This window comes from Lindgomyces ingoldianus (genome assembly GCF_010093535.1).
Source record: "Lindgomyces ingoldianus strain ATCC 200398 unplaced genomic scaffold BDR25scaffold_9, whole genome shotgun sequence".
NCBI classification, from domain to species: Eukaryota; Fungi; Ascomycota; class Dothideomycetes; order Pleosporales; family Lindgomycetaceae; genus Lindgomyces; species Lindgomyces ingoldianus.
In genome coordinates this window covers 450151-477001 of record NW_022985170.1, presented here as the reverse complement: position 1 = coordinate 477001, position 26851 = coordinate 450151, and the positions used below count along the sequence as shown (strand labels likewise).

Genomic DNA, 26851 nt, shown 5'->3' with positions numbered 1-26851 from the left:
GTCACACCCCCACGCGTTTTCGTCTGACGCGCATCCTGACGGCTTCTCTGACACACGATCCCAAGGTCTGATGTGGAGCATCCCCAACACCCTTCACACTAATCATATTGTGTGGGCCAGTAATCTCATAAGTTTCGAAGTTTCTATTCACTGGAGCCACTCCCAGAAATTGGTTCCGGGCTAAACTCCGTCCAATCTTAAGTCCATCTTCCCACCTGAACCTGCTCTTCGCTATGACAAACGGATAAACGCCGCCATGGCCCGCAAAGGCGGGAGTTCAACCCAACGGCTGGCTTCTGTACCCTTAGCAAATGGAAACCCACCACCCTCGACTATCGCCGCTCAAATTGTCAATAATGCTTCGAATGTCAACGCTCAACAGGAACCGGGATCCAAGGTCGCGTTCGGACAACTACTACAGGAGTATTTGAACGACCCAAGTACGGACGAGCCAAATTCGCAACTCAATACCCAGTTAATCACTGTTATCGCGGAAGCAGGATTGGATGCATTACTCCAAGACAATCCCTTTGCTCTTAAGCTACTCCTCCCACAAGCTTCTGATAGTATTGCAGCTATTAAGCTTACTATTCAGCGAAGGCCGCATCTACTGCTGAGCACGAGAAACGATGATGATGGAAACCCCCGACCTCTTCTTTTCATCTGGCTGTTCCCTAAGCTTCTTGGCTTGTTGGGCGACCCGAATCTTCAAGAAATTCAAGAGGATGTCCAGGACTTGTTATCCACTTCCATCAGCGTCCTCGGCCGAGGTTCCGGATTGTGGCAGCAGGCAATGTCTCTCGCACAGTTGTACAGGTCGTGTGTCAACAGTAAGTTTTTCTCCTTATATCGCGGAATATCCACCGCTTACCACCCATTAGGCATTCTCACCGCCCTTGATGCCGCCAGCGACATTTCTCGACTTTTTGACCCATCCTTCAAGGTCATGCTACCTTCATCTAGTAGTATAAGTGACTTCTGGCCCGACAGCCAGCAATTGGTGGCCTTACCACAGGGTTCTCAAAGAACGATTGGTTCACAGTCACAAGCAATACTTCTGGGGTTTCAGCTTCTTCAAATCCTCCTTAACCCTAGCCGATTGTCCGAGAGAAGTGGACTTGCACCGCCCGCTTGTGAAAATTACCTTCCTTGGGGACTAGACAGCTGTCTCAAGTTGTGGCATTTCTTCACACAATGGAATACTCATGTAGAGAGAGGTCTTGTCCACGATGAAACGGAAGCTGCCTGTATGCAGCTGCTAGAGGTCATATGCCTCCCACAACACCCTCCGGAAGCGGGATTCTCTAGTTCACCGAAAGCTGTCTTTTCCTTTGCGTCTAGCCTTTCAGATTTTCTTCAATCGTGCACTACATATTCATATTCTCAGGGTAACCAAATCCGATTGGCCTCATTGCTTACGCGATTACGAGGAACTTTGGAGCAACCACGAGACGACACTGTCATCGGCCGTCAACGGAACACGAAGGCTTTAACTGTCGATACCGTGGAGCCGGTAATAGTTCAGATATGCCAGGACACCGCGAGATTCGGTCGTCTAGGTAGAGACTTACAGGTATGGAGCCTCTGATGCGCAAGGAGTTCTACAGCCATTAATACCGTATAGCTCGCATTATGTTTATGGACCTCTCCTGGAGAATGGCCGGTGGAAGTCGATATGCTGCGGAATAGTCTCTGCTCGGATGCTACTCAAATATTTTCTGACGGAAAACTTCAACATGATTCTGCCATGATTATCAAGACATTCAAGGAACTGAACCTAGCAGATCAGGGGAGACCCTCGAAGCGACAAAGAATCATTGCAGATGTGAACGAGGATGAACCTCGAGCAATATACAACAATCTCATTATGCTGATCAACGGGAGCGCTCAAGACTCTGCAGTCTTTGAGCTGGCTAACCTTCATAATTCCATAATGTAAGCATTTAAATTGCACATGCCTTCGTATTCTGATAAGATATAGGGACAGGTATCTGGCTAGCTCTGAAGAACAGCGCTGTGATTTGCTCTCCGCATTTGGAAAGATTGCCTGTGCCGGAGCCCGATGTATACAACCGTCTCACGAGAATGTGAGTGATTGGAGAAGCTTGCCATGCAGAGTGTGTGATAATCCTCAGACACCAAATCGAGGCTCAGCTATATACTGGGAAGTTGTCGCTTCTGGTGAGGACTGGAAAGAGACTATTGCCGCTCTGCTTGCAATCACGGAAATTCAAGAATTTGAAAGGTCTACCAAGCCACGGGTTCTCATGGCTTTGTCGATCAGGAGAGTGTTTAACCATATTTCGGATCCTGAATACCTCAACTTGGAAATGTGTGCTTTGGGGCAGTGGTTAATGAAGTCCCTAAGTAGGTCTCTAAGAGAACTAAGGATTGCGGCAGTGTAAGCCCCCTTGCCATCGTTTTGCTCACTTGTCCTGACATAGCTACAGGGGGGCTCTTATGGTCTTCCTTAGGGAAGATGTTCCCAAATCCGTCCGTGGCAAAAACCGCATGTCCACACTAGAATTCTTCCAAGAATTATCAAAGAGGGATGCGCTCACAGAACAGGAAACGATAATCATGGCGTATGGTCAGGCTGCGCGGTATGCTCTGCTATTCGGACTGGCCCTAGAACTTGGCTCACATCATTAATAGTGTATGCGGTGAAGACGAATTACCAATCATTCTACTCCGGCTTGTCGAATATTTAGGTCACACGAATGCCCTTATATGCGGTATGGCCTACAATGAGGTAGGAAATACCACCTAACTTCATTTCATATTGACTAATAGGTAAAGCTGGCGTCAATCGCCGAAACTTTTCAAACAGAGCCCGTAGAGCTACTGAGGCCATTTTGGAGAAGTATTGGTTTCGCTGTAATTAAGGACCTTCACAATAAGCCACAGAAAGCGCAGCAATTGGCGGACCTTACCGAGCAGAGTGTAAACAGTATGCTGTTGTCAACGCAAACCGAAACCTTGCCGTACCTGGTTCTTACTAAACGGAAGGACATCCTACAGCGAATCGCCACAGCCCGTGGAACATCGGTTCAGGAAATCTGTACTCAACCACGCAGAAACCTTGCTGCAATTCTTGCGCTGTTGTTATGTCAACCAGTCGAGGATGTTGAAAGAAGTGCAATAGAAGCTTTAGTGGCCATTGCACCAGGCTTCCAAGATAAAAACCATGATCTGTCCACCTGGATCAAGGTAGAGCCAGTCTTGGTTGCATGTGAAGTGCTAAAGTCTGCTGCAGATCAGCCTGTATCGAGGAAATCTCATGTAAGTGCTTTTACCCCTTCTTTTGTAATGTTCTAATTCAAGCATATAGTATCACCGCGGATTTCATGCACTAGCTGCACTTGCGGAGATGAAGAATGGACAACGTAAAACGTCATCGAAGAAGAGAACGATATCATCGTTCTTCGAGTCACATATCCTGGGAATCATGGCTCATTTTTCCGAGGTTCTGGATAATCCTCATGCGAATCATGCACTTTTGGAGCGCAAGCGATGTGTTGGAGCCATAGGGGAGATGATCGGCCTGGCAGACAGCTATGCCAGCTTTGCTCTGCCACAGGTACGTAAGGATTTACTGCCACCGTGTCTATGATCCTAAGATGAAATAGGTCAGGGCTTGTCTACAATCCGCTATGGCAGACAAACACCTCTGCGACCAGACCTTCATCGTGTGGTCTGCTCTTCTCTCAGTCTTAGATGAGGAAGACGTGGAACTTGTCCTAGATCAGACCTTTGCCTTAATCGCCCAGCATTGGTCGTGCTTTTCCGAAGACACGCATATCAGAGCTAACGAGACATTAGGAAATCTTGTTAAGAAACACAATGCACTTTTACAGGAGAGAATTGAGTACATCCCTTCTCTCGCTTCCATCCCGATGATGTCAAAGTTAGAAGGGGAGATGTCACGTTTGAAGGCGAAAGTTGAGAGGATCAATTTCTTCAACATTTTCAGTCGACGATGCAACGACGAGAATGCTGTTGTCGTGCGGCAAGCGCTAAAGGAGCTCGTCCCTTTCCTTGAGGGCAACCAGAAGCTCCTGCATGAGTCTGCCATCAGCGAGAAGCCGATACCGGCGCTCCCTGCTCTTAGCCGCGCCCTTCTGGACGCAACCGTTAAGTTTGCCGAGGACCATCAGGACATTCCAGTTTTATGTGCCCGTTGCTTGGGACTCATTGGCGGTCTAGATCCGTACAGGGTCGAAAGCGTTCGCGAGAAGAAGCAGATTCTTGTCCTGTCAAACTTTGAGCGCGCCAACGAAGTCGTCGACTTTACGGCATTCCTTCTTGAGCGTATTCTTGTCAAAGTTTTTCACTCCACTACCAACGCTAGGGCACAGGGTTTTCTGGCATTTGCTATGCAAGAGTTGCTTAGGTTCTGTGGCTTCAACCAAATTTCAGTTCAACGACCTCGATCTTCCCAGGGAAGTCCGGCGTTACAGCGATGGAACGAGATTCCCGAAGCTGTCAGGAGCACGCTTACTCCCTTCCTTAGCTCAAGGTATATGGTCCGCAGCAATATCCAAAATGATGAACTACACCAGTATCCCATTTTCCAAAAGGACATCACCCACGCGAATTGGTTACGGGCATTTGTCTACGACTTACTGAGAAGAGGGAAAGGAGAAAATGTTCAGATGATCTTCCCAGTCCTTGCTAAAGTCATTCGAGGGCATGATTTATCTATTGCGACATTCATCTTACCATTCGCGGCGCTGAATGTGATTGTCACCGGCGATGAATACGAAACGACGAGCATTGAGAAGGAGCTGTTAAGAGTGCTAGAAAGCATAATACCGGGGAACGACCAAGCGAATGCTGCAAGGATCAAGCAGTGCAGTGAAGCAAGTCAACCAAATCACGGTTATCACTCCAGCTAATTGTTCACAGAATGTGTTCCAAACCCTCGACTATCTCGCACTCTGGCTACAAGAGAAAAGAAAAGCTGTCTTTGATGCTCGTGCTATGGCCGGAAAAACTGGTCGTGGTATCTCCGAAATGGATGAGATTAAGGATATTGCCCAGATCAGTTGCGTCGAACGGATCCTGCAGAGCATTCCTGCGGAAGTCATTTCTAGACGTGCTGTAGAATGTGGATCCTATGCTCGAGCTCTGTTTCACTGGGAGCAATACTATCGCCAAGAGCAGCTAAAGGCCGAAGCTAAAGATGAACCATTCGAGCAAGATGAGTTGTTGCAACATCTACAGTTCATATATGCACAAATCGACGAACCCGACAGCATTGAGGGCATTTCGACTCATCTTCAAGTCTTGAATACAGACCAACAGATCATGGAACACCGCAAGGCTGGGCGATGGACAGCTGCTCAAAGCTGGTATGAGCTTTCTCTGGCAGAAAAGCCAGATGATTCGGAAACTCAGATCAACCTTCTAACCTGCCTCAAAGAGTCGGGTCAATACGGTAAGCGGACTATAAGGCTTCAGTGGGCATTGCTAATAGAGGGAAGACTCTATACTCAATTACGTAGACGGCTTCCATGCATCTAACTCTTTCTCTCCTGGGACCCTTCCGTTCGCTGCCGAAGCCGCTTGGTCGACAGGAAAATGGGAACAGTTAGAGAGAATCCTCTCGTCTTCATCAGAGCAGTCGATACAGTCTTCTCTAGACTTCAATGTCGGAGTGGGACGAGCGCTGCTCGCTTTGCGTCGAAAGAAGAGTGACGAATTTAAGCAGATGATTGAGTCTTTGCGAGAAGCCGTTGCCAAAAGCCTGTCACCCACTTCGACTGCATCCTTACATGCTTGTCATGATAGCCTAGTCAAGCTACATGTGCTTTACGAAGTCGAAGCCATTAGTGGGATGTCGTCCGAGACCTCTCGTGAACGGGAAACGATTCTGGAGAATCTAGACCGGCGACTAGAAATTTTGGGTGCGTACACTTCAGACAAGCAATACCTACTCGGCGTGCGCCGTGCAGTGATGCAATTATCAAGGTATGAAATCATCCTTTTTAGAACTGACCATATTACTCACTTTTCTAGCATTGAATTTGCGAAGCTAGATATTGCATCTGCATGGCTCACGAGTGCGAGACTAGCACGAAAGGCAGAATTCACCTCCACGGCCTTTAACTCAGTGCTCCATGCTTCTGAGCTTGGGGATGACGCTTCCAAAATTGAGTACTCTAAGCTCATGTGGAAGGAAGGCCATCACCGGAAAGCCATCCAGAATCTCCAAGGCGCCATCACTAGCAACGCTTTTCAGCCTAGAGACTCTATGAACATTGAGGTTTCAGTGGGTGTTACGGTAGACCAACAACAAGCGCCGAACAAAGTCAAATCGCACGCTCAATTGCTGTTAGCGAAATGGCTTGACCGAGCCGGGCAGACAAAGGCTATTGCCCTCAAAGATGCGTATGCTTCTGGGTTGATGGCTTTTCCTAGGTGGGACAAGGGCCATTACTATCTCGGCCGTCACTATCTCAAGCTTCTTGAATCTGAGAAGAAATTGCCCAGGCAGAAACAAACCATGGTATACCTTTGCGGTGAGACGGCGAAGCTCGTAATTGAGAATTTCGTTCGCTCCGTCGTTTACGGTACGAAGTATTACTACCAAACCATCCCGAAAATCCTCACGTTGTGGCTGGATTTGGGTATGGATGTTTACAATACTCAACCAAGGGCTGCAGCGGACAAAGAAATTTACGACTACAAAGTGAACTTCTTGGAGCAGATCAACCGGCATATCAAGAGGTATACAGCCGACCGAATGCCTGCGTTCTCATGGTACACAGCTTTCCCGCAGATCATCACACGTATCAGCCATCCCCACAAGACTGTATGGGACGTTCTTCAAAGCATCATCTTGAAGGTTGCATCCCAATACCCACAGCAGGCTCTTTGGAGTCTTCTAGCTGTGCCTAGGGCGACACAGGATGACCGTCGTGCTCGAGGGGTGGCGGTTTTGAGTAAATTGAGAGGCGTAAGTAATATGCTCGGTGGAGTGCTCTTCAGTTGACTAACAAATTCAAGGAGACGACGAAACGGAAGAATAGTATGATCGACCTAAAGGCCTTGATAATACACGGCCAAAGGCTTGCGGACGCTCTACTTGCTGCCTGCGATGCTCCTGTCGAACAACGTGTGCCACACGTAAGCTTGTCCAAGGACCTTGGATTCAATCACAAGCTCGCCCCTTGTGCTCTCGTCGTTCCAATCGAAGCGACAATGCTTGCGAATCTCCCGGCTGGGAATGACAGCAGGACAATCCGCAGCCATAATCCATTCGCGCAGGATGTCATTACGATCTCACAATTCATGGACGACGTGCTCGTCCTGAGCTCCCTCCAACGACCGCGAAAAGTTAACGTCCGAGGCTCCGACGGGCGCTCCTACGGACTCCTCTGCAAACCTAAAGACGACCTCCGCAAAGACCAGCGCCTCATGGAATTCAACGCCATGATAAATCGCGCGCTACAACGCGACATCGAATCTAGCAAGCGCCGTCTTTATATCAAAACGTATGGGGTGACCCCACTCAACGAAGAATGCGGCACTATCGAATGGGTCGAAGGCCTCAAACCCATGCGCGACATCATTATCCGTCTCTACCGACAGAAAAATGTGCCAATCGACTACGGCGAACTACGACTCCTGCTCAACGAAGCCTGTTCCGATGCCAGCAAAGTCAGCATCTTCACGCACAAAATATTGAGCAAGTTCCCACCTGTGCTGTATGAATGGTTCGTCGAAGCGTTCCCGGAACCAGAGGCCTGGTTCGCGGCTCGACTGCGGTATACGCGGTCCTGCGCGGTCATGAGTATTGTAGGACATGTGCTTGGCTTGGGAGATCGCCACGGCGAGAACGTCTTGCTGGAGGAAGGAAATGGTGGGACTTTCCATGTCGACTTTAACTGCCTCTTCGATAAAGGACTGACGTTCGAGAAACCGGAACTCGTGCCCTTTAGACTCACGCATAATATGGTAGATGCCATGGGCCCGCAAGGCATCGAAGGCCCGTTTCGCACCGCCGCTGAGCTCACGTATAAACAGCTTAGGCAGCATGAGGATACGCTCATCACGATTTTGGAAACGTTTGTGCATGATCCAACGGCGGACTTCTTAGGGGGAAAGAGGAAGAAGAAGATCCCAGGTGTCCCGGATACCCCGCAGGATGTGCTGGAGAGTGTGAAGGGGAAGGTGGCCGGGTTGATGAGGGGTGAGAGTGTGCCGTTGAGTGTCGAAGGATATGTTGATGCACTAGTACAGATGGCGAGGGATCCAAAGAACCTGGCGGCGATGTATATTGGTTGGTGTGCTTTCTTTTAGAGTGAGGGATGGGATTATGACAGGAAAATCTGAGTGAGAGATTGAATGGATAATGGAGTTTATAGTCTTCTTTTCTTGGTATTTAGTTGCTGTAGTAGGGTGTATATCTACATTGACTATGTATGATGTCGTTCTCGAAGCTCTCTCATGGTAACTGAGTAGGGTTTCCAATGTCCTTCGCAAACCTCTTCCCCTTCATAGCTGGTCCTGATACTCTTTAATTCTCCTGGACGTGAGACTTACTCGAGAATATGGCGAATTGGTTCAAAACATGCCTCCATCAACTTTAGTAGAGTTAGTGGAAAGTCATCAGTAAACCGCTCAATCCATGCAAGTAGGACGTCGACGTGTATAGTCAGGGCTTCGGGCCATGGAGTTCCATAGGTAGGATATCTGTCTTCAACTCGCGGGTCCTCTTTTTCGTTGGTTCCGGTGCTTTCTCGTTCTCTTGGATGTAGAATTTTCGGAGCAGCAGAATAGCTTCCTCGCGGAAAATTCCTCCATACACCGGATAGGGCTTGTCCACACTTGGACTGCAAGCAAAATAAGTATAGGACATGTATTCAGAATTAGAGGAGCAGGAGATCTTACTCGGAATGGATATTCAGCACGCCCCCGGTGCCTCCAAACCGCTCATTCCAACATCCGAAATACACAGCTCGGATTCCGTACTGACGAAGCACGGAGGCGCACATTACACAGGGTTCGACGGTAACGTAGAGATCTGTTTCTTTCAAGATGCTGATAGGATAATTTTCCAGAATCTGGGCCAAGGCAATGAACTCGGCGTGGCGGGTGCCATTGAGAGTGCGGTTCGTGGCGTTCATGCCTCGTCCGATGATGGCGGAGTTGTGGACGAAGATACAGCCTACAGGGGTTTCGTCGCTGCGGAGGGCGAGCTCGGCCTAGGAGGTGTGAGTAGGGATCACATGATTGGGGTTTGGAAAAGTGTAGGCGGAAGTTGGAGGAGTATTATTAGAAGCTTGGTTATTCAATGATGTATTAAGAGTTAAGAAAAGAATTGTGGGAAAGTCCACTTGGTTAGTAGTTGCAAGTATGATGTTTACAGATGGCTTGAGGAGATATCTCACCATGTCGATGGCTTCGCGCATGAAGCGCTCATGATACGCCTTTCCCTCCGGATTCATCGTGCCAGGGTCATGATCTGCATCTAAGGCTTGGCAAGCAGTTCGTCCCCCAGCGGGATCGCTAACTCCTTCTGGAAGCAGGGGGGTTAGATAGCCACTCTGAACGGATGAATTGCTGTGGCGTCACCGCGCGGGGCGCAGGTTGATGATTGATCTGATCTGATTCTGTGGAGGAAAAGCTTGCGAGATATTCCCAGAAGGCGTTGATTCCCAACCGAGATCCAAAAATAAGAAGGAACAAACGTAAGCACATCGGGCCGGCATTGATCCGCCCAGGCCCTTCCCTTTCGGCAAGAGCCGCGACCGAGCGGGAGTAGTGAGACGACGTGGAAGCAGCAGCGAACAACGCAGGCAACACAATAACAACATTCACCAAATCACGCCTCTTGCATCGCCACATCCGCACACGCAGTAGTCCACGTACACCACCTAGCACTCCATTGACAAAACCCTAAGACTCCGGCCCTGATCGATCGTCCAAGCTATCCGTTGCTGTAGGGCTGAGCGTATTACTTTGCGAGGACATCAACAAAGCGAGCTTGCGAGATTACAACGGCTGCGAATATTCCGTTCACGACCACGATATTTTTGTCCACTTAATAAGAGTCTGTGGGTGGAACTTGTTGCAAAGATGACGCTTGCTGAGGAGTTCAAGTCGAGGAATTTCAGTGAGGAGACCGCAGCTGAGATGTTTTGAGTGCTTACTGACGATACTTCTTTGCGCAGGTATATACGGTCAATGGTTAGTTGCGCCTTCATATTGGCATCATGTTTGAGGTCGGGGAATGCGTGTGCGAAGAGCTGCGGCCTGGTGGCCATCGCGGAGATGGTGCCGGTCCTCCGCAGTTCGCAATGCACTAGAAGCCCAAGACAATTACCATGCCGCAATGCTCTTGACTGCGGGTTCATCGCGGATGCGAAGGAGATACGGTAGACACAAAGCAGCTTGATGCTAACGCTACGTAGGACCGGCGTGCTGTGCATATTCCTCTGTTTCGCGCTTGGAATCGCCAACATCTTCCATTTCAACCTTCTCATCATTTTCAGCGTGATATGTCTGTAAGTTCAACCGCCTCTTCCCTTCCTCCCTTCTTCTGTCAACTCGTCGCCTACATTAACAATCCATCAGGGTGTGCGCCTTTATCATCATCTTCATCGAGATCCCGCTCCTCCTTCGCATTTGTCCGACCTCCCCCGCCTTTGACGGCTTCATCCGCCGATTCGAAACAAACTACATGCGCGCCGCCATCTATGCCGTCATGAGCGTGATACAGTGGATTAGCATCTCGGTCGCAGCCTCGAGTCTGATTGCTGCGGCTGTTCTGTTGTTGATTGCAGCCCTGTTCTATCTGGCCGCTGGCGTCAAAGGCCAGGCGTTCCAAGGTAGCAAGACGCTTGGTGGCCAGGGTGTTGCGCAGATGATCATATAGAGACTTGGTGGGGAGAGGGCTGTTGTCGGTGACAGATTGGAGATGTCATGGATAGTGTTTGCGGTAGTCCCGCTCTGGATGGTGGTGCAATGCAACAGGGGACCGGAGAAGGCGAAAGCGATGGTGGTGGGATACGAAGCCGGGGGAGATCCATCAGGTCATGGTTATGCCAGTCTGCCAATGTTCTGCAAGTTAATCGCAGGGCAGTAGTGATTCTTCTTGACAACAAGGAGATGAAGACTCATTAGGACTTTTGGGGGTAACAAACTTCATTTTCTTGTATCATCAATTCAACAGCTAGGCGTTCTATTCCGGCAGGCAGGCGGGCATGTTCAGTTCTTTCTGTCTTTCCTCCCACGAAAAGGCTTGGTCGGGGGCTGGGGGATTCCATATGTAGCACGCTCGCATCACGGCACGGCACCTTCGGCCTTGGGCTGGAATATCGTGGTCCTGGTTCCGAACAATCGATTGATTCGATAGCTAGACTATTGCACGTTGTTGTATTGTGGGATGTCTGAACTGGCTCACGCGATGTTGAAACGATGTGATTCTCGCGTTGTGGACCTTGGGGTGCAAGTGGTGGGGATGTACGTAATAGCAATGCAGAGACGGAAAATCGCAGGGCCCACAGAAACAGCTGCATGGCGCAATATCACGATTTTCGATTTCATCATCTCACCTCCTCAGCCCATCTTCAGATACTTTCAACGGCTGGGATCCGCTTCACCAGTGTTGCTGTGCTGTGCTGTGCTGTGCTGTGTGTGTTGCGCTTTGCTGGGGTGGGGGAGACCCAACTACCACTCGAGCTGTCTGTTGTTCAAGCTCGTCAACCGCGGAACGCCAAAAATGTGCCTACTAGCAAGCTGTCAAAGCAATTCTGAGCTTGTCAGGTGGTGATGACGACGGTTGGTTACCTCGACTTGGCTGGATTGCAGTCGGCCAGGGGCCAGGAACCAGCTGCCTCGATCACAGGGCACGCGGGGAAAATGGCTAGGGCAGAGTGGCGTAGGCTAGTTGGGGCTCCGGCAGCTGGTGCGCAAATTCTGCAATTTGCACGGCTGGCGAGGAGTTATGGGGAGGGTGTTAGGAGAGGGAATATTGGGGTCTATATGGGTGGGATAGAGGGAGATGAAGTGCAGAGGGGTGCGACGAGAAGGAAGAGGGGAAACTGGGATTTGGGGGAGTTGAAGAGTTGAAGCTGGTGTCTTCGTTGATCGGCGCAGGATTCGTGCAAGACCCGATGCAGGCTAGCGCACGGGCAGTGTAAGCGATCTCTTGCAGCTTGGGCGCAGGTGGGAGATGGCCGTTGAGCACTCAATCGCAATGGCGAGAGGCGGCATTGGCGCAGCGTTCTTTTGACCGCACAGAGAGGCAGTTCGGTAGCAGCTGTGGTGAGAGGCTAATGTAGGCCCGGACAGGGTTGGCGCCGCTGGCATTCTTGCTTTCACGAGTGAGGTCAATGTGGGCCGGGTCCCCCAAGCAGAAGACTACATAAAGTGCTTGTGCCCGGGTGCTGCATTCTGGACCACGGCTTTGCTGCATCTTTCACCTTGACCAGCCTCCTTTCCTCTCTCTCTCTCTCTCTCTCTCTCTCCAGATATTTAGGGCGACGAGTAGTTTCTGTGCTAGTAAGTGGCTTCCCTTCCTCTTTGTCTGTAGCTTCACGGTGCAATGCGGCGAATCGCAGCTGCCCTGATTGGCTCTCTTCGGCTTATCTGACCTGCTCTGTTTCACGCCCTCAATGGCTTCCTTCGGCTGAGACTAACCTGCCCCAGCAAGCCCTCCAGCCTCAGATACTCCTTCATCCTCGCTCTCCAACTTAGAATTGCATCTCCACACACTTCCACAATGGCTGCTCCGACATTACCCCCGCGTCCAGCTCGCTCCACCCAGAACGTCCCCTCCAGCAGCTCCAGTATGGATGTCCCCAAGATTCCTCCCCGTCCTAAGCGCAGCGCCGACCGCTCCATTTCTCCTAACCGCGATACCTTTGCCCGGTCCCCTTTGAACGATCCGGCTTTCCTCACCAATGGCGGAAAATTTCAGCACAAAGACACCCATCTCAGCGCTGAGCTGCCTCCCCGCCCGCCCAGCGTCACTCTCCCCTCGATTGGCCAGGAGGGCAGCGAGTACGCGAGCCTCGAAGAGCTGCACAAGACCGACAGCGACCAGGAGCCATCCCCACAACAAACTAAAAATATAGCTGGGGACTTGCCCCTGTATGCTCCCACTGCCTCCGTCCCAAGCGCAACGGCCAAGAGCAGGATTGCTACTGTTACGCGCACCGACTCCTCTCAGGCCGCGGCTGCCGGTATTGGCAAGAGCCTGTTCCCGGACGAGAAGTCGGCCCACGGGCCTGAGTCGGGCTGCTCAGAGTCCTCTAACGGCGGCCGCTCCCGCCCCACGTCGATATACAAGGAAACCGAGGAACAGGGCATTCCGGAAATCGGCCTTCAGGTGCCCATGTATCCCAATGCTGGAGATGTCCAGGCCCCGACCCCCTCGCCATATGAGCAGGGAGCAGGCGCTACCGGAGTAGGCTTCTCTAACAAGGGTGGCCAGCCTTCCGGTCGCCATCACTCGCGCACCAAAAGCGGGAGGGAAATCTTCCACGGCCCACCTGGCAGCTACGGCATGCACGGCCATGGCGTCATCCCGAACAACGAATTCGAGCAGAAGTGGTACGAGCGGCATCCCGAAGATCTCAAGCGCGAGAAACAGGGTGAATACGGCCCGCATATCCAGGAAAACCGAAAGGATTATCATTGGGTGGGAGATGACCTTGTCAAGCTGGTGCGCTCATCAGCTAACATGGGAATCGGAATGGGTATGCTATTGATGGCGAGTCCGCCAGTCTGTGGCTGATACTGATCAAGGAATGCAGGTACTTCAAGAGAAGTTATTGGAACGCCTGATGAGCAGGTTGGTTACATGGCGAGTGAAGAGTTTGCTTCGAGGATAACAGGCCCGAGGCCGACGTCTGGTCGCCCGCCTTCGATCCATAAGACTGAGAAGGTTGAGTCGCCGTTGAAGCAGATGAGCTTCCCAGCTAACACACTTGAGAAGAAGGGCGATGATGAGGCGGATGACGAGGTTATTCACATTGACCCTCCTTCCCATCGTTCCAGCAAGATCGGAGGCGGTGGCTACGACCCACCAAAGGAAGACCTTGGTCCCGAGGGCGGCAACACGGCTGAGGAAGGTGGATGGGTCTCTGAGCGCGGCTACGGCGTTCCTATCCTTGCCTCTGACGAAATTGACAAGCACCCTGACGCTGAATTCAGGCAGCCCGCTGTAAGCCCTGAGCTTGAACGCCGTGGCAGCGGCGAGTATACAATCAACGAAGTGGATGGTGTTCCTTCGTATATTACCGGCCGCCAGAGCGTCAGCAGAGGATCAAGCAGGAACAACAGCATTCATTCGGGCACTCCGGGCTTACAGAGATTCACCAGTCCGGGTGAGCGTGACAGGAGTGGAACTCCACTCGACCATGTCAGGGAGTATGAGCCTCTTTTCCCTGATGACGAAGAGCATGAGAAGAAGCCCAAGACTTCTACCGAAAAGCTCAAGCGGCCTGACCTCGCTCGGCATCACTTCCCGAGTCAAGATGTGTGGGAGGACACGCCTAGCAGTCTTCTCATTACCACTACTGTTGACACCCCTCAAGCTCCCGAAGAGCCGTCAACTCCTGGAGAAGTGGATTCTAGCAAGGGGTTTGAGAAGCCTGCGACTGAGAAAGCTCGTAAAGAAGATACTCCAGAAGAAGACCAGAAATCCTTCCTGCCAGAGAAAACGAAACGTTTCGCGAAATCAAACCTCAACAAAGACGTCCTTGGTGACATGCCTACCCGTCCTGGCATGCAGCCGCGCTTCCCTTCGCACGACATTTGGGAAGATGCCCCTGATCATGGCCAACTCGTCACCACTGTCAGCGCTCCTCAGATCGAAGATACAAACGAGTATGCCGAAGACTCCCCCGCCGTTGAGAAACCCACCGTCCCAGCGAGACCGTTCATAACCGCCAGACCCCAAAAAGTGAAGGAGCTTAGCCCGATAGACAAGAAGGCTCCGGTTATTCCTGATAAACCGAAACCGCAAGTCCCAGTCCGACCAAGTAAACCCATCACAAAGAAATCAGAGGATTCTGTTCCGCAAGTGGAAGCGAGAGACGAGGCGCCACCACCGAAAGCTAAACCACCCGTTCCTGTCCGACCAGGTGGATCCAAGATTGCAGCCCTTCAAGCAGGGTTCTTGAAAGATCTGAACTCGAAATTAGGATTAGGACCACAGGCTCCGAAAGTCAAGGAACCGGAGCCAGAGAAGGAAGAAGAAGCGCCCAAGCCGTTGCAGGATGCGAGGAAAGGCCGTGCGAAGGGTCCGCAGAGGAGGAAACCGACGAGTTCGCCGTCTCCGGCTGCAGCGGCTACCGCGGTTGCGGAAGTCGCCGTCCCTGCCCCAAAACTGGAGTTTGCAACGGTGAGCACGCTTTGGAGTATTGCTGATGATGGCGCTGTGGATGTGCCAGCTGCGAAGGTGGCGAAGGAGATTGCAAAAGCGCTGAAGGTTCCAGAGAGGAAAGACACTGCTGGGAAACTAAGTGTACCAGAGGAGACTATGGAAAAAGGGGAGGATGTTGAACCTGAGGAGGCGGAGCTCGTGAAGACTGCTACGAAGGAAACTGCGTTGGAGAACCGGGTTCAGCCTACACTTGAGCCTGAGCCTGAGCCTGAGCCTGAGCCCGAGCTAGAGCTAGAGAGCGACGGTGGCGTGAAGCTAGATAAGAAGGACAGTATAGAGGTTCCTGAATTAGTGGCGACTACTACTACTACTGTGGAGGACCCTGAAGAGAAGATGGGGAGAAAGGGGAGTGTGGCATAGGTGAATTGAGACATGCATGGTAGCCCGTGGGTGGCGGAAGACAAAAGTTAGTCTGTGTAGAACATAAAGACGGGAATCGAGGGGGATTTCAGGACTGGTAGTGTAGGATGCATGATATTAGCATCTCGGTTTCGTCACTTGAGCATCGTCTTTGACGGCTGATCCCTCTTTGGACATGTGCTACTAGACTGGAATTTGATGCGTGTTTTTGTTGCTGGAAATACCCATTTGCGAGATCGCTGAAAGGATCGTGTTTCGCAGTGTTGTTAGTGATTCAGGGCAGAAGATAGGGAAATTTTGGAGGCTTTGGGTGTCACCGTATAAAAGGGATGCGGAGATAGTGCATGATTCACTTTCTTCCGAAGGGTCCTAGGGTTACGTCTACTGTCCACTTTTAGGTAGAGAGGAGGGATGAGCAGAGTGATTCATCTGACTGAACTACTCGCCACTCCTATCAATCACAGATAGGCCTTTCAGTGATTCTCCAATATGCTTTCGACCGCCAAATCCGCCTGTTTTCACAGCGCCCTTGAGACTGGAGAGATATCATGCCCTGGAGGTTGCTCCATCAGGGAATTACATCAATCACTGACATAGCGGCTTACATCAAAAGGACAGACATTCTTTGAAAGGAGACCTCGTCTAACATTTCTATTCTGTTTGTTCGGGAAATAATTGGCTGCTGTAATTTCGGAATCTGTGGAGAAGGTCGTGTTTGTGGAAGAAGAATTTGAGGATAGGAAGTGGTGGAACGTTGATGAAGAGGTACATTTTGCTTGGGTGGAAAAGTGGAGAGGTGTTAATACGGGGCTTTTGGCACGGACGCATGATCAGTTGAGGGATTTTACGTGTTTTCGATAGTGAATAAGACGCACTAGCTCCGGAGAACTCGAGTTTGGGCTACTATTGAATTGAATTTCCCACTTCTGGCAGGAGGGCGATATGGATAACTCCGGTTTTGGGTTCGCTGTGGAGAGTGCTTTTAATCCAAGATGCCCAGACTCTATTTTTCAGGTGTTTCGTGAATGTCTTTCTTTCTACCTCCCGCACGACAATTGCATGAAGCCTTTATGAGGGTTGCACTTCGTTCTCGTGAACTTTAGCTCAAGATTTATAAAATGAAGTTGAAAAATGTAATGTGTGATCAATGGCTAGGCCTCCCCTTAAATCAGGTTTTGTTTGTAGTACCTTGTTGAATTTTCTATAACCTTGACATATTCTAGAATGGATTGGGGTCAAACCATCGCAGATAAGGCTAATTTGAACGCGTCGTTGACGAAAGGTAACGTCATAATGCCTCGCGTTAATCGTAGTCTACCATTCCTAGAGATTGTGTGCCCAAATCCACTATCGAAATGAAGCTGATAGGTTCAGTATTGCCTGGCGGATGAGAGTTTCCTGGGTGAGTGTTGTTTTCCCTGGCTATCTTTTTTTCGGTGAAGGCAAGAACAACCTCGTCGTACCCACCCACTCGATCTATCACTATCCCACTATCGACTTGGCGCCTCCACATGGTTTGTCTCAAGACCCCTTACGTATATATTTACCATAGGTCGACCTTGTTGCCAACCCTTGGAACTGAACTCCTCGCCACTGATCTACTCAACCCTCAACCAGACAATGGATCCCAGCATCGCAATTACCCCAACACACTGTGTGCTGGGCCTAACCAAGCTCCCGGAGCATATTATTGGGAATCTCTCTGTGTGGTGACATCATATGCAACACACAGTGCATGAACAAGTCTGGGAGGAATGTATCGGCGCTCCGTGACCTTGCAGCGGAAGAGAAGGACCCACTTTTTCTGAAAGCCATCTGATCTGAGACTTTCATACACTTCTTCTGAAATCTTGGCAGGGTAGGCTATTAGGGCGCTCCTAAGGACTGATTCTCTTGCTCGGGACTCCGTCAGAACCTGGTGCAAGATATAGATTATTACCAGTCCTTTATTGGCACCTCAAATTCCTGGACCACCTGCGAGGTCTCCACAAGTTGTTTCGATCTGCACACATTCCCCTGGACTAGATAGGAGTTGCGTCTTATTCTTTAGCTAATGCAGTTACGAGGGCTGTCATGGTGTTTAATAGAACATAACTGTTACTGCCAGGCGTTACTGGTAGCAATAGAGTTTTATTATTTTAGATAAAGAGAATTAAAACAGCCTTACGTCGCATTCATGATAAAGAAACCTTCGTTCCCTGTGCCTCAACAGCCCCTACTGCTGTTACTATAGCTCCTACTACCTTCACTATAGCCCCTTGGCTATTGCCATGGCCCTCACTGCCCCTGCCATCATAGATGTAAATAAATACTCTGTAACAGAGCACTTAGACTATACAATACACTTCACTTCATCAGCTTCTTACATAGCTGCATGCTTACACCACCTCTCCATTTGCAACACCTTACAGGCAGTAACAGTTACTAACAAGTTAATAAAAGGTGTAGCTACTATTCAGTATAGTTACTGCAGTAACTAGTGTTTCTAGACGCTCTTAAGAGCTTAATTTAACACGATCTTGCTAGTATAGTCACAGAGCTTATTTAGTAAAATACTAAGTCCTCTAGCAACCTAGTTGCCCTGTAGCTGCAGAGCCTTAATTATAGAGGGCGATAGCTAGTAAAGGTAAATCTCCATGGATTATTTAGCCTTAGCTGCAACAAGCCCCACAGTCTCTAGGATTAGTACAGAACAGTAAATTAGCTTCATATTTTACCTGCTTCTAGCCTTATTAAACCCTAAAAAGGCACGCCTAGCAAACAAGCTTTAGCAGTACATTAATTTTTCCCTTGGGCATAAACTTCTTCAGCAAGCGCGGTATTAAAAAACCTAAGAGATTAATTAGCATAGGCAGTTTCTGCAGTAGCTAGAACCTTTTTAACTATACAGTAGCGGAAGACAATTCACTTTTGTTCTGACTGCCAAGAGATTGCTACAATTAATAACTGTAGCAACAGCAGCGTTTCCACCAGGAAGTAGTACGATTCGACTCAGGCTTTCTAGACAAGTTACGTCTCACTTATCATATACTTTTGTTTGCTTCACCTGACAGCAGGGGTCAATACGATTAAGTTACGGTTCGATTGAAGCTGCTTGTACTTCTCAACTTTTCACTAAAAGTTACGACGTAACTGTTAAAGCTTTTAGAGTAGCAGGGTCCCCCTTACTCTTAATATGGCACGCGAGGTTATTTAATTCACTGAAAACAACCTTATAACGTAGCCAGTTCTTCTAGAGTTGCAAAGCTTCAATTGTAGAGCCTGAGAGATGATTACGGTCACAAGTAACTGTCCTTTTCCCCCCGCTGAAGGCTCTCTCGCAGTCGCTCTCGCAGTCGCAGCTCGTGGGGGGTATACATAGGAAATCAAGTGCCATCTCAAAATAGTCTACCTCAATCGTATACTGCTCACCTTTAAGCCTCATCAATCGAATCGTAACAGTTAAAAATGTAGTTACGTTTGTTTGCCTCACGTGATCGTAGGTAGAGCAAAAGTATCAATCGTACTACTTCCTGTTGGAAACGCTGAGCAACAGTACTACATTCTATTAAACAACATGGCCTGGACTGCTATCAACTTCCGCCCATGGTACGCTAAGACCTTGCGATGTTCGGTGAAGTTTTACGAAAGAAGAATCCTGGGGCTAGTTGGAAGAACGCGCTGGCCACGAGAGGCGTTTACGCCAAGTCTACTGTCTGCGTAGTAGTATCCAAACATTTATACGAACAGGCAGGATTACTGTACCGAGTGCAGTCACCATCAAAATCACTATAAAGGTCGTAACTACGACATGCGAACGCGGTCTAAGAATAGCTCTTAAAAAAGACTGTCTTGACACATATGACAAGGTCGATATCACCGAGACCATCGAGGAAGTCAGGAAGGTTGAAAAGACGATGGAAGTCTAAGACACTATGACAAGGGGGCGTGGGATTGATCGCGCGGCCGGATTCGGGGACACTGCGCTGTGGAGATCCTACTGCCGCTTTATGCTCGCCAATGGACTGTGTACCTAAAAGTTTAATCTCTATTTTCTCTCCAAACCTATCTCCCGCTGTAGTTTTTACTCGAATTTTGCAGTTGTAAGGGTCGTTCTTCTTCTCATTCTCTATACAAGTAGGTTCATGGCCCTCGGTCCTCTCTATTACTCTACTCAAATCAACTTTCAAGCTTTCCCAGTAGGCCTAGATTTCTTGGGAGGGCGCTACAATTCTATGTGAGATGCCATTGCTACAAGCTGCAAAACTTAAGGCGCTTAGAGTTCCAACTCTGAACTTTACTCAGCCTTTGTAATTCGAGATTGGCCTCGCCTACCAGCCTTCTAGACTATGAGACTATGTCAACCAACACAAGCTATCTACTCAGCCACTAATATTGGGCAATGGGAAATACACTAAGGATTCCCCATGCAGCGCAAGTCTGGTGGAAATAAGCGCTGGGGGAAACCAATCCATGGGTTAATGCAGACATACGTTTACATATTTGGCAAAGCGTCCATGAGCTCTTTTCCTTCACATTCGTGATAACACCCAGTTTTGGTCTGTAGATGATACAACAATATTTTCAAGATTTGGATTTGTTTGACACCTCCTTGTCATATTTCCTCTGATGATGAAGGGCATCGACTTCATCGGGCTGGTTCCAAAGGCCCAAGACATCTCCGTCGCCGATGGAACTCTTATTCATCGACACGACAGAGCCTTCCTTGTTGCGTTGGCAGTCCTTGCGTACCTTCAACTATCCACTCGTCACTTCCTACAGCTGTTACAGCGTAGAATACGCCCCATGGGTCCACCTTCCTCTTAATCCTTAGCAACCTGTCGTAATTATACCCATAGAAGCTTTGTTGGAAATCTGGTTCCTCAGTATCTGCCTCGTTCATATACGCTCCTGCTCCTGGAGACGCCTCTCTCCACTTTTCGATATATTCATTGAGGCGCTTGTGGTTCGCAATCTGCTGCGCGGGGGAAGCATCTGGACCGTAGGACCCTGTGTCGAACCCTGTGGCATGCAAAATGCCTTCACGGAAAGCCGGGTTGACGGCACTGTTCGAACCAGGATAGCCTGCAATTTCTTTGGTGGGAGTAAAGTCGACAGAATGAAAAGCGTAGCCACCTTCTTCAACGAAGGAGCGGATGGCTACCATTGTGGCGAGGAAGGAGTCTGATTCAGGATCCTCAAGGCTGGAACGTGGGAACAGTCGTGAGCCATAGCGTCCGTTACCTGTACCATCGCCAGGCGGACGGGATACGTGTCTCGCTACGGATATGGAAAACTTTGGTTGGGGGTTGGTCAGGTTGATACCGATTGCGTTTAAGTCACGGATGAGAGGTGCAATAAACTCCTTCGCTTCACCGGCATTGAAGCCTGGAAGGGTGATTTGGTTGACGAAATTGAAGGTTCGACTCCTGTTTAGGCCTGGAGCGTTGATTGGAGGTATCGTGTTAATGTAGTTCCACCCGATACCTTTCGCATCACAAATGCGTGTCATGTGCGAGAAGTAGACTTTGATGCCCTCCCAGAACGTTTTGTCAGGGACAGAGACGGTGTTAGTTGCGTTGCCGAATATCGGTCCAGTCTGAAAGTTAAAAGAGGACTGTGACACTGGTATGGCCGGATACACCTTCACAACAGCAGACGTGACGATGCCAAATGTACCTAGCACCCAGTCAGCACCTCGATCCCGGATTGAAGCTGTCGGACCTTACTCCCTCCACCGCCCCGAATTGCCCAGAAAAGATCCTGGTTCGTATCAGGGTCCGCATGAACAAACCTCCCGTCGGCCGTCACTACCTCCAATGAAAGTATTTGGTCAGCTCCGAGTCCAAAGCGAGAAGTCAACAAGCCATGACCTCCTCCTTGCGCATACCCTCCATAAACGGCAATTGTTGATCCACCGGGAATGACCATGGTAATGTTGTATTTTTCCATGTACGAGATGAGATCAAATGTCTGGAGCGAGGCACCAACTCGTGCGGCTTGACCGTGATACTTCCCCATTGTAAAGGAGGGTAAGTATTCAAATTGCTTCATTTGGTGCATCCATACTTGAAGAGAGCCACCACCGGTGTTTCTGCCAAGAAAATCGTGACCCGTGTTTCTGGTGTACACGTTAGTGCATAGTTTCGAGACTAAGAGGAAACCCTACTTGATTACTAGACGAATATTCTTATTACGCGCCAAGTTAATCGCGGCTTGGACGTGCTTAATGGTGGTTGCCCTAACTACGTAGCTTGGAAAACCGTTCAAGTTGCAAGTGTAATTCGCTAGAGTAAGGTTGAGTCCTGGCGTCGGGACGGCTGGAAGAGGACATGAATTTCCAGTCTGCCACTGCCCCCCGGGAATTGTCGGATCTTCCATGCTGTAACATCTAATCAGCATAACTCTTTCGGTTCGTGTATCAAACCCACACAAAGAGGGAGCTCCCAGAGTTCTTCCTCACATATGCACATCTTGCCTCATCATAATTTGGCCCAGGATAGCAAGCCGCGGCCGGCGGGAAGCCCTTGATCAATGCACCGCCTAGAGTCAAATTGAAATCGTTCCATTTCTTTGGCGAAGGCCAATCGGCGTCTCCGGGGAAGATTTTGCACCTTTTTGTACTAACAGATGGTCTGGAGGGGCTAGGTTTGCCAAACGCAATGTCCGTGTTATTGATGACATCGGTATCCTTCAGTTGTATGTCTTCGTAAGGGAAATTATAAGCAAGAACGATGCGGAAAACAAAAACAAAGACGGAAAAGGATTGCACAAGAAACTTCATTTTAGAAAGCCGAGATGTGGGCAGTTCAATGTGGACCAGACGAAAATCAATGCTACAAAGGGGCATTATAGAAAGGAAAGACAGGCTATTTTGTAGTGTTTGCGACCGGTGGCATCACCGTCACGCCGTCCATATCTCCGGACCGGTTGGGGAAGGTAGTCGTGAAAACATCTCCTTCAACCCACAACCGGATATTGCAAACGCCCCATTCTCACCGAAGATGAAAATGCAAAATGCCATGCAATTGCTTGCGGAGTCGAAGGCGTGTTAACACGAACTTCTGTAGCTAAAGGATTTGTCAACTCCCAGTGTTGTGTTACTGGGATGAATTATCCAAATGAACTCCTGCACCAGCTGCATAAGCCCGAACGAGGTGACCACAGCAGCTAGTTGGGCACAATTTGTGATGTGAATTCGGCGTTGCCATTCGCGGGGACCTCCGATATGCAGGGACGACCAAGATGGCGGGTATGACTTGTTGCGGTAGCTAAGGCTAGGAACAAATAGCCACGAGGTGAAAAGAAGGTTAAGGTTGACGAAATGCGGGGAGGATAAAGTTGAGAGTTATTCTTAGTGATGACTCAGCTGTCACGTGTTTCGGACACTCTTCCAAAGTTCCAAGGTTCTCTTCGGCCATTATTATATTCGGTGGTATTTGTGACACTCTACTGATTCCTGACTGAAAGACCTTAAACATCTAGCTCCCTAGACATCACATTTACTCCTGTCCGTTTGTTCGCTGAATTCGGTCTTTTCGGTCAAAAAGCCTGCCCCTGTCGATCATGGAAGCCGCGCATGCTTCTGCCTACAGTTTTAACGCAGACAATGTCGCGCCACTCGGCCTTTCGCATTTCTCGCGACCTCTTCACAGTCCGACGACCGAAAACCGTTGTCTAAGTTATTGAAAGCTCTAGAGGCTATAAAGTCGCAAAGGTACTTCTACAATGGAATCTCCAAAACCAACTCAGCTTCGACGTCATCGATCCAGCTGTCCTCCCATCAAACCTCCATCTCACTCTGCAATTCGAGAAGAAACATCTTTCAATTATCATCAAAACCATGGATACCATCGCAAGTCAGGTTCGTGACCTTTACAACAAGGCAGACGAGGAGGGGCGCAGAACGCTTCAACATGAGCTCAGTGAGCTGCAAAGATCGTTGGACACTGAGTGGGATATGGTCATACGACTAGCAAGTGGCGTAAGATCCTTCTCCCCTTATGCCTTTAGCGGCCTTTGACGTCTCTCGAGACTCTGCAAATGGCACTAGCCAAAATCGGATCCCACCTACAACTATTTGAACTGCTTGCTGCGAGCGAGATTCCTCTTAGTCTCAGTCACTTCGTGGAGAAGACGAAGGCATCACCGGAGCTTCTAGGTATGCAAGATATTAATCTCTCATGTATTTCCTCCTAATTAGCTTCTGTAGGCCACCTGATGCGTACCCAGGCAGCGTTTGGTCTATTCAAAGAGACTGGAAAGGATGAGTTCACGGCGAACCGAATGACGAAAGCCCTTGCCGACCCAGATGTGGCAGGGGCGATTGCACATGCGTAAGTTGTCTCTTACGATCATGAACGCAATGCTTATTGTGGTGCAGAACCGATGTTCACAGCGCTGTTGCCCACGTCTTGCCTGACTTTCTAAAAGCAAGGAGGTACCAGAACATGACGTCAAACAAGGATACACCCTTTCAAATGGCGATGAAGACAGACCTCACCCCTTTTGAATGGATGAAAGATCGCCCAGAGCAGATGAAGAGTCTTGGACATGCGATGCGCATCCAACGTGCTGGGAATTGGACGGACAGCTACCCCGTGGAAAGAGAAGTCGGGGCGTTTTCCCCTGCACCAAATTCAGCACTGCTTGTGGATGTTGGAGGAGGGTTTGGTCAACAATCGATTGCGTTTAAAAGCAGGTTTCCAAGCCTACCTGGTCGAATTGTCGTGCAGGATATTCCAGCAACCCTTGACCAAGCGAAGACCTCGGAAGGGATCGAATTCATGGTCCAGGACTTCTTCCAGCCGCAAGCGTTGAAAGCCGCTAAGTTTTACTATCTTCGACATGTCTTACACGATTGGATGAACGATGATTGCATCAAGATCCTGAAGGCAATTGTCCCGGCTATGGGTCCTGAATCCCGGGTTATCATCGACGAGGTAGTCTTGCCAGACACAAACGTCCCATGGCAGGCAGCTTATATGGACATCACAATGATGGCTTCTCTAGGAGGCATGGAGCGCACGAAGGCCGAATGGGAGATACTGATGGATCAAGCTGGGCTGAAGATTCTGGAAATTCACAAGTATGACCCGAAGATGCAATCAATCATTGTTGCAGCCCCCCAGTAAATGCTCCCCCGATACCAAACGCTGCTGTCAATAATCAGACTCAATTATAATCTGGCTAGGCTTAAATCCCTTCTCGGTCATATACCTTAAATAGCAATTATAGTCTTCTTTCCTCAACATTCGGCGCGATCGGCGAAAATTCCGATCACTGCTCCACCTTTGTAAGGCTTCTAGTGGATGAAACGGTTCGCGATAGAGAGAAGCCAGCCTAATCCTTGGTCCTTAACCAATTTTAGCTTGGGCACATCATGGCCTCGACCAGCCATATCCATTCTCAAAATTGGACATTTAGAGATCAAAGCTAACCTGACGACAGCGGCTCCGAGGCTCCGTGAGGCGTGGTGGGGCTTGTGTTTGCCTATATTTCCAATCCAACCATCCTTTTCGCGTTTTAGTGTCCGCGCTGCGTGAAGGAATAATAACCCAGTGTTCATCTCTCGAACCATGTCTAAGCCAGCACATTGCCACGCGAGCCTTTAGTTTCCTCAATCTAGCAACGTAGGTTATTTGATTGTCAATTTATCCCGATTGCCTACCATTTTCTGACTTTCAACTCTGGTCGGTGGTGTTCTAAAAGAAGGCTGTAGAAATCTGATATCTTCCTCATCAACTTTGCTTCTACCATCACAAACAGCCGAAGCCCCAATCTCAGGAATCCTCGGAGATCCTATTGGCCTCGCCCAAGAATAACGCGTTGTTCGCAAAGAATGCAAGCAATCCGACGTGGCGACTTCATCCAAACCCATCTTCAACTACCTCCCTCGTTCGAAGGTCACAACTCTCCTCGCTCAAGCGACGACGAGTCGTCCGTGGATGCTGAGGAATAGGTGCATGTGCTTGACGAAGCTGGAATAGGGAAGTCGCCAAAAGCGTAAATTCAACCACCAACGTTAACTAGGCAATTGGATGGTCTTCCTGGTCACGTATGAGAAGGCCTTAAAAACAAATATGGTTTTACATGCCATGGGAGTTGGCATCTGGGTGGCAGGCCAAGTTTGGCCTAATGTCCGATATATCAGTGTTGCAATTGTAGATACGATTGCTCTGCACGCGGCAATCGGAACCGGGAGGCGCAGTTATCTTCACTACAAACGGAAAGGCTACCTGGATAAAATGAATAAGGAGTTCCTCGAGGTCCGCTGGGTTTACACCTTAATTATCAAATACAAACCTAAAGATATGGTGCTTGTGTAATCGGTCGATGTTCAGAACAGTTCGACGAAGCAAATCTAGGAGCGCAATGAACCGGAGCGCGGCAAATGAAAGGATATGTTGGTGGGCTCTTCTGGGACAATGGAGCATGAGGAAAATATATCCGAGACAACACTTCTGGTGTTTCTAGAGCTGGAGAGAATGAGTGAAGAGCCGAAGGAGAAGGCGATGAAACGATTTGGACACTCTGCGAGTGATTACTTTGAACGACAGGCACAGGCTAAATTTCAGTCTCAAAATCTAGATTTTGAGTTTCGGAATGCTCCACGCAAGGAGCTTGCAAGCAAGTATTCAGATCCGAATCATCCTGCTAGTAGTCTCGTGTTTATTACAAGTGACGGGAAGCTCAATCCTGTTGGGGCCACTAGGTAAGATGAGACAAAGGAGAGCGCGTTTGGGTATTAGCAGTTCTTTGCCTGCGGGAATAGATAGAAGACAGCGGAGAGAGAACTACAGTCCTTTAAGATACATGTTGACGCGGGATGCATTGTATTTGATGGTTGTCAATCAACCTACACAGGAAGAGATTGAAAGTTGTGACAGAGCATGAGCGGGCTGGCTGAGTTGATCGCAATTGATGGCTCTCTTGTTGATCACATTGTCTTGTTCATAATGCCAGCAAGGATCCAACATAGTACCTCTCTTTCTCTATCGCAACCTAAACTATCCTGCTTTCACTCTCCTTCATCCTCTATTCGAGTTGAAGTACAGTACCAGGGACTTCAATATCAACTCTAGAATTTCCGGACCTCCTTTTCCATAA

The 26851-nt window shown here is 49.3% G+C and overlaps 11 protein-coding genes across 11 annotated transcripts; 5 read left to right on the top strand and 6 right to left on the bottom strand.

The window, feature by feature from the left end:
* Nucleotides 1-256: 256 nt before the first annotated feature.
* On the top strand, nucleotides 257-8286 carry BDR25DRAFT_257421 (uncharacterized protein; the record flags this gene model as incomplete). Its single annotated transcript, XM_033686479.1, has 13 exons — nucleotides 257-821; nucleotides 882-1573; nucleotides 1625-1935; nucleotides 1982-2401; nucleotides 2451-2603; nucleotides 2656-2752; nucleotides 2800-3282; nucleotides 3332-3580; nucleotides 3630-4857; nucleotides 4895-5440; nucleotides 5487-5973; nucleotides 6022-6961; nucleotides 7015-8286. Coding segments are annotated over 13 exons (7443 nt in total), but the record flags the coding sequence as incomplete, so codon positions are not given.
* Nucleotides 8287-8373: 87 nt separating this feature from the next.
* On the bottom strand, nucleotides 8374-9635 carry BDR25DRAFT_302168 (cytidine deaminase-like protein). The gene is made up of 3 exons (XM_033689736.1): nucleotides 9399-9635; nucleotides 8899-9212; nucleotides 8374-8840 (listed from the first exon to the last, which is right to left on the bottom strand). Exons 1-3 carry the CDS (start codon nucleotides 9453-9455, stop codon nucleotides 8663-8665), a joined length of 549 nt encoding a protein of 182 aa, XP_033550032.1. The 5' UTR covers nucleotides 9456-9635; the 3' UTR covers nucleotides 8374-8662.
* On the bottom strand, nucleotides 9412-9996 carry BDR25DRAFT_129500 (uncharacterized protein). Its single transcript, XM_033683817.1, has one exon. The coding sequence runs from the start codon at nucleotides 9853-9855 to the stop codon at nucleotides 9517-9519; it is 339 nt and encodes a 112-aa protein (XP_033550031.1). The 5' UTR covers nucleotides 9856-9996; the 3' UTR covers nucleotides 9412-9516.
* On the top strand, nucleotides 9972-11007 carry BDR25DRAFT_129489 (Golgi apparatus membrane protein tvp18). Its single transcript, XM_033683815.1, has 4 exons — nucleotides 9972-10123; nucleotides 10182-10197; nucleotides 10422-10514; nucleotides 10585-11007. The coding sequence occupies exons 1-4, from the start codon at nucleotides 10087-10089 to the stop codon at nucleotides 10883-10885; spliced, it is 447 nt and encodes a 148-aa protein (XP_033550030.1). The 5' UTR covers nucleotides 9972-10086; the 3' UTR covers nucleotides 10886-11007.
* BDR25DRAFT_129490 (uncharacterized protein) lies at nucleotides 11008-11562 on the bottom strand. Its single transcript, XM_033683816.1, has one exon. It carries the CDS (start codon nucleotides 11526-11528, stop codon nucleotides 11130-11132), a length of 399 nt encoding a protein of 132 aa, XP_033550029.1. The 5' UTR covers nucleotides 11529-11562; the 3' UTR covers nucleotides 11008-11129.
* An 851-nt stretch (nucleotides 11563-12413) lies between these two features.
* BDR25DRAFT_282499 (uncharacterized protein) lies at nucleotides 12414-16098 on the top strand. The gene is made up of 3 exons (XM_033687978.1): nucleotides 12414-12513; nucleotides 12661-13712; nucleotides 13770-16098. Exons 2-3 carry the CDS (start codon nucleotides 12734-12736, stop codon nucleotides 15761-15763), a joined length of 2973 nt encoding a protein of 990 aa, XP_033550028.1. The 5' UTR covers nucleotides 12414-12513; nucleotides 12661-12733; the 3' UTR covers nucleotides 15764-16098.
* BDR25DRAFT_352633 (uncharacterized protein) lies at nucleotides 15898-17838 on the bottom strand (the record flags this gene model as incomplete). Its single annotated transcript, XM_033695039.1, has 14 exons — nucleotides 15898-16002; nucleotides 16081-16154; nucleotides 16213-16291; nucleotides 16357-16538; nucleotides 16588-16663; nucleotides 16688-16766; nucleotides 16805-16914; nucleotides 16952-17077; nucleotides 17112-17268; nucleotides 17311-17371; nucleotides 17434-17465; nucleotides 17494-17659; nucleotides 17735-17765; nucleotides 17827-17838. The coding sequence occupies 14 exons, from the start codon at nucleotides 17836-17838 to the stop codon at nucleotides 15898-15900; spliced, it is 1290 nt and encodes a 429-aa protein (XP_033550027.1).
* A 2603-nt stretch (nucleotides 17839-20441) lies between these two features.
* On the bottom strand, nucleotides 20442-22526 carry BDR25DRAFT_323783 (FAD/FMN-containing isoamyl alcohol oxidase-like protein MreA; the record flags this gene model as incomplete). Its single annotated transcript, XM_033692118.1, has 4 exons — nucleotides 20442-21421; nucleotides 21472-21863; nucleotides 21912-22124; nucleotides 22174-22526. 4 exons carry the CDS (start codon nucleotides 22524-22526, stop codon nucleotides 20442-20444), a joined length of 1938 nt encoding a protein of 645 aa, XP_033550026.1.
* An 836-nt stretch (nucleotides 22527-23362) lies between these two features.
* BDR25DRAFT_257405 (S-adenosyl-L-methionine-dependent methyltransferase) lies at nucleotides 23363-24947 on the top strand. The gene is made up of 4 exons (XM_033686478.1): nucleotides 23363-23726; nucleotides 23777-23903; nucleotides 23955-24078; nucleotides 24126-24947. The coding sequence occupies exons 1-4, from the start codon at nucleotides 23586-23588 to the stop codon at nucleotides 24874-24876; spliced, it is 1143 nt and encodes a 380-aa protein (XP_033550025.1). The 5' UTR covers nucleotides 23363-23585; the 3' UTR covers nucleotides 24877-24947.
* Nucleotides 24904-25501, bottom strand: BDR25DRAFT_352630 (uncharacterized protein; the record flags this gene model as incomplete). Its single annotated transcript, XM_033695038.1, has 4 exons — nucleotides 24904-24988; nucleotides 25026-25084; nucleotides 25122-25350; nucleotides 25413-25501. The coding sequence occupies 4 exons, from the start codon at nucleotides 25499-25501 to the stop codon at nucleotides 24904-24906; spliced, it is 462 nt and encodes a 153-aa protein (XP_033550024.1).
* Nucleotides 25502-26169: 668 nt separating this feature from the next.
* Nucleotides 26170-26826, top strand: BDR25DRAFT_352628 (uncharacterized protein; the record flags this gene model as incomplete). Its single annotated transcript, XM_033695037.1, has 3 exons — nucleotides 26170-26456; nucleotides 26524-26590; nucleotides 26632-26826. 3 exons carry the CDS (start codon nucleotides 26170-26172, stop codon nucleotides 26824-26826), a joined length of 549 nt encoding a protein of 182 aa, XP_033550023.1.
* Between the last annotated feature and the right edge of the window lie 25 nt (nucleotides 26827-26851).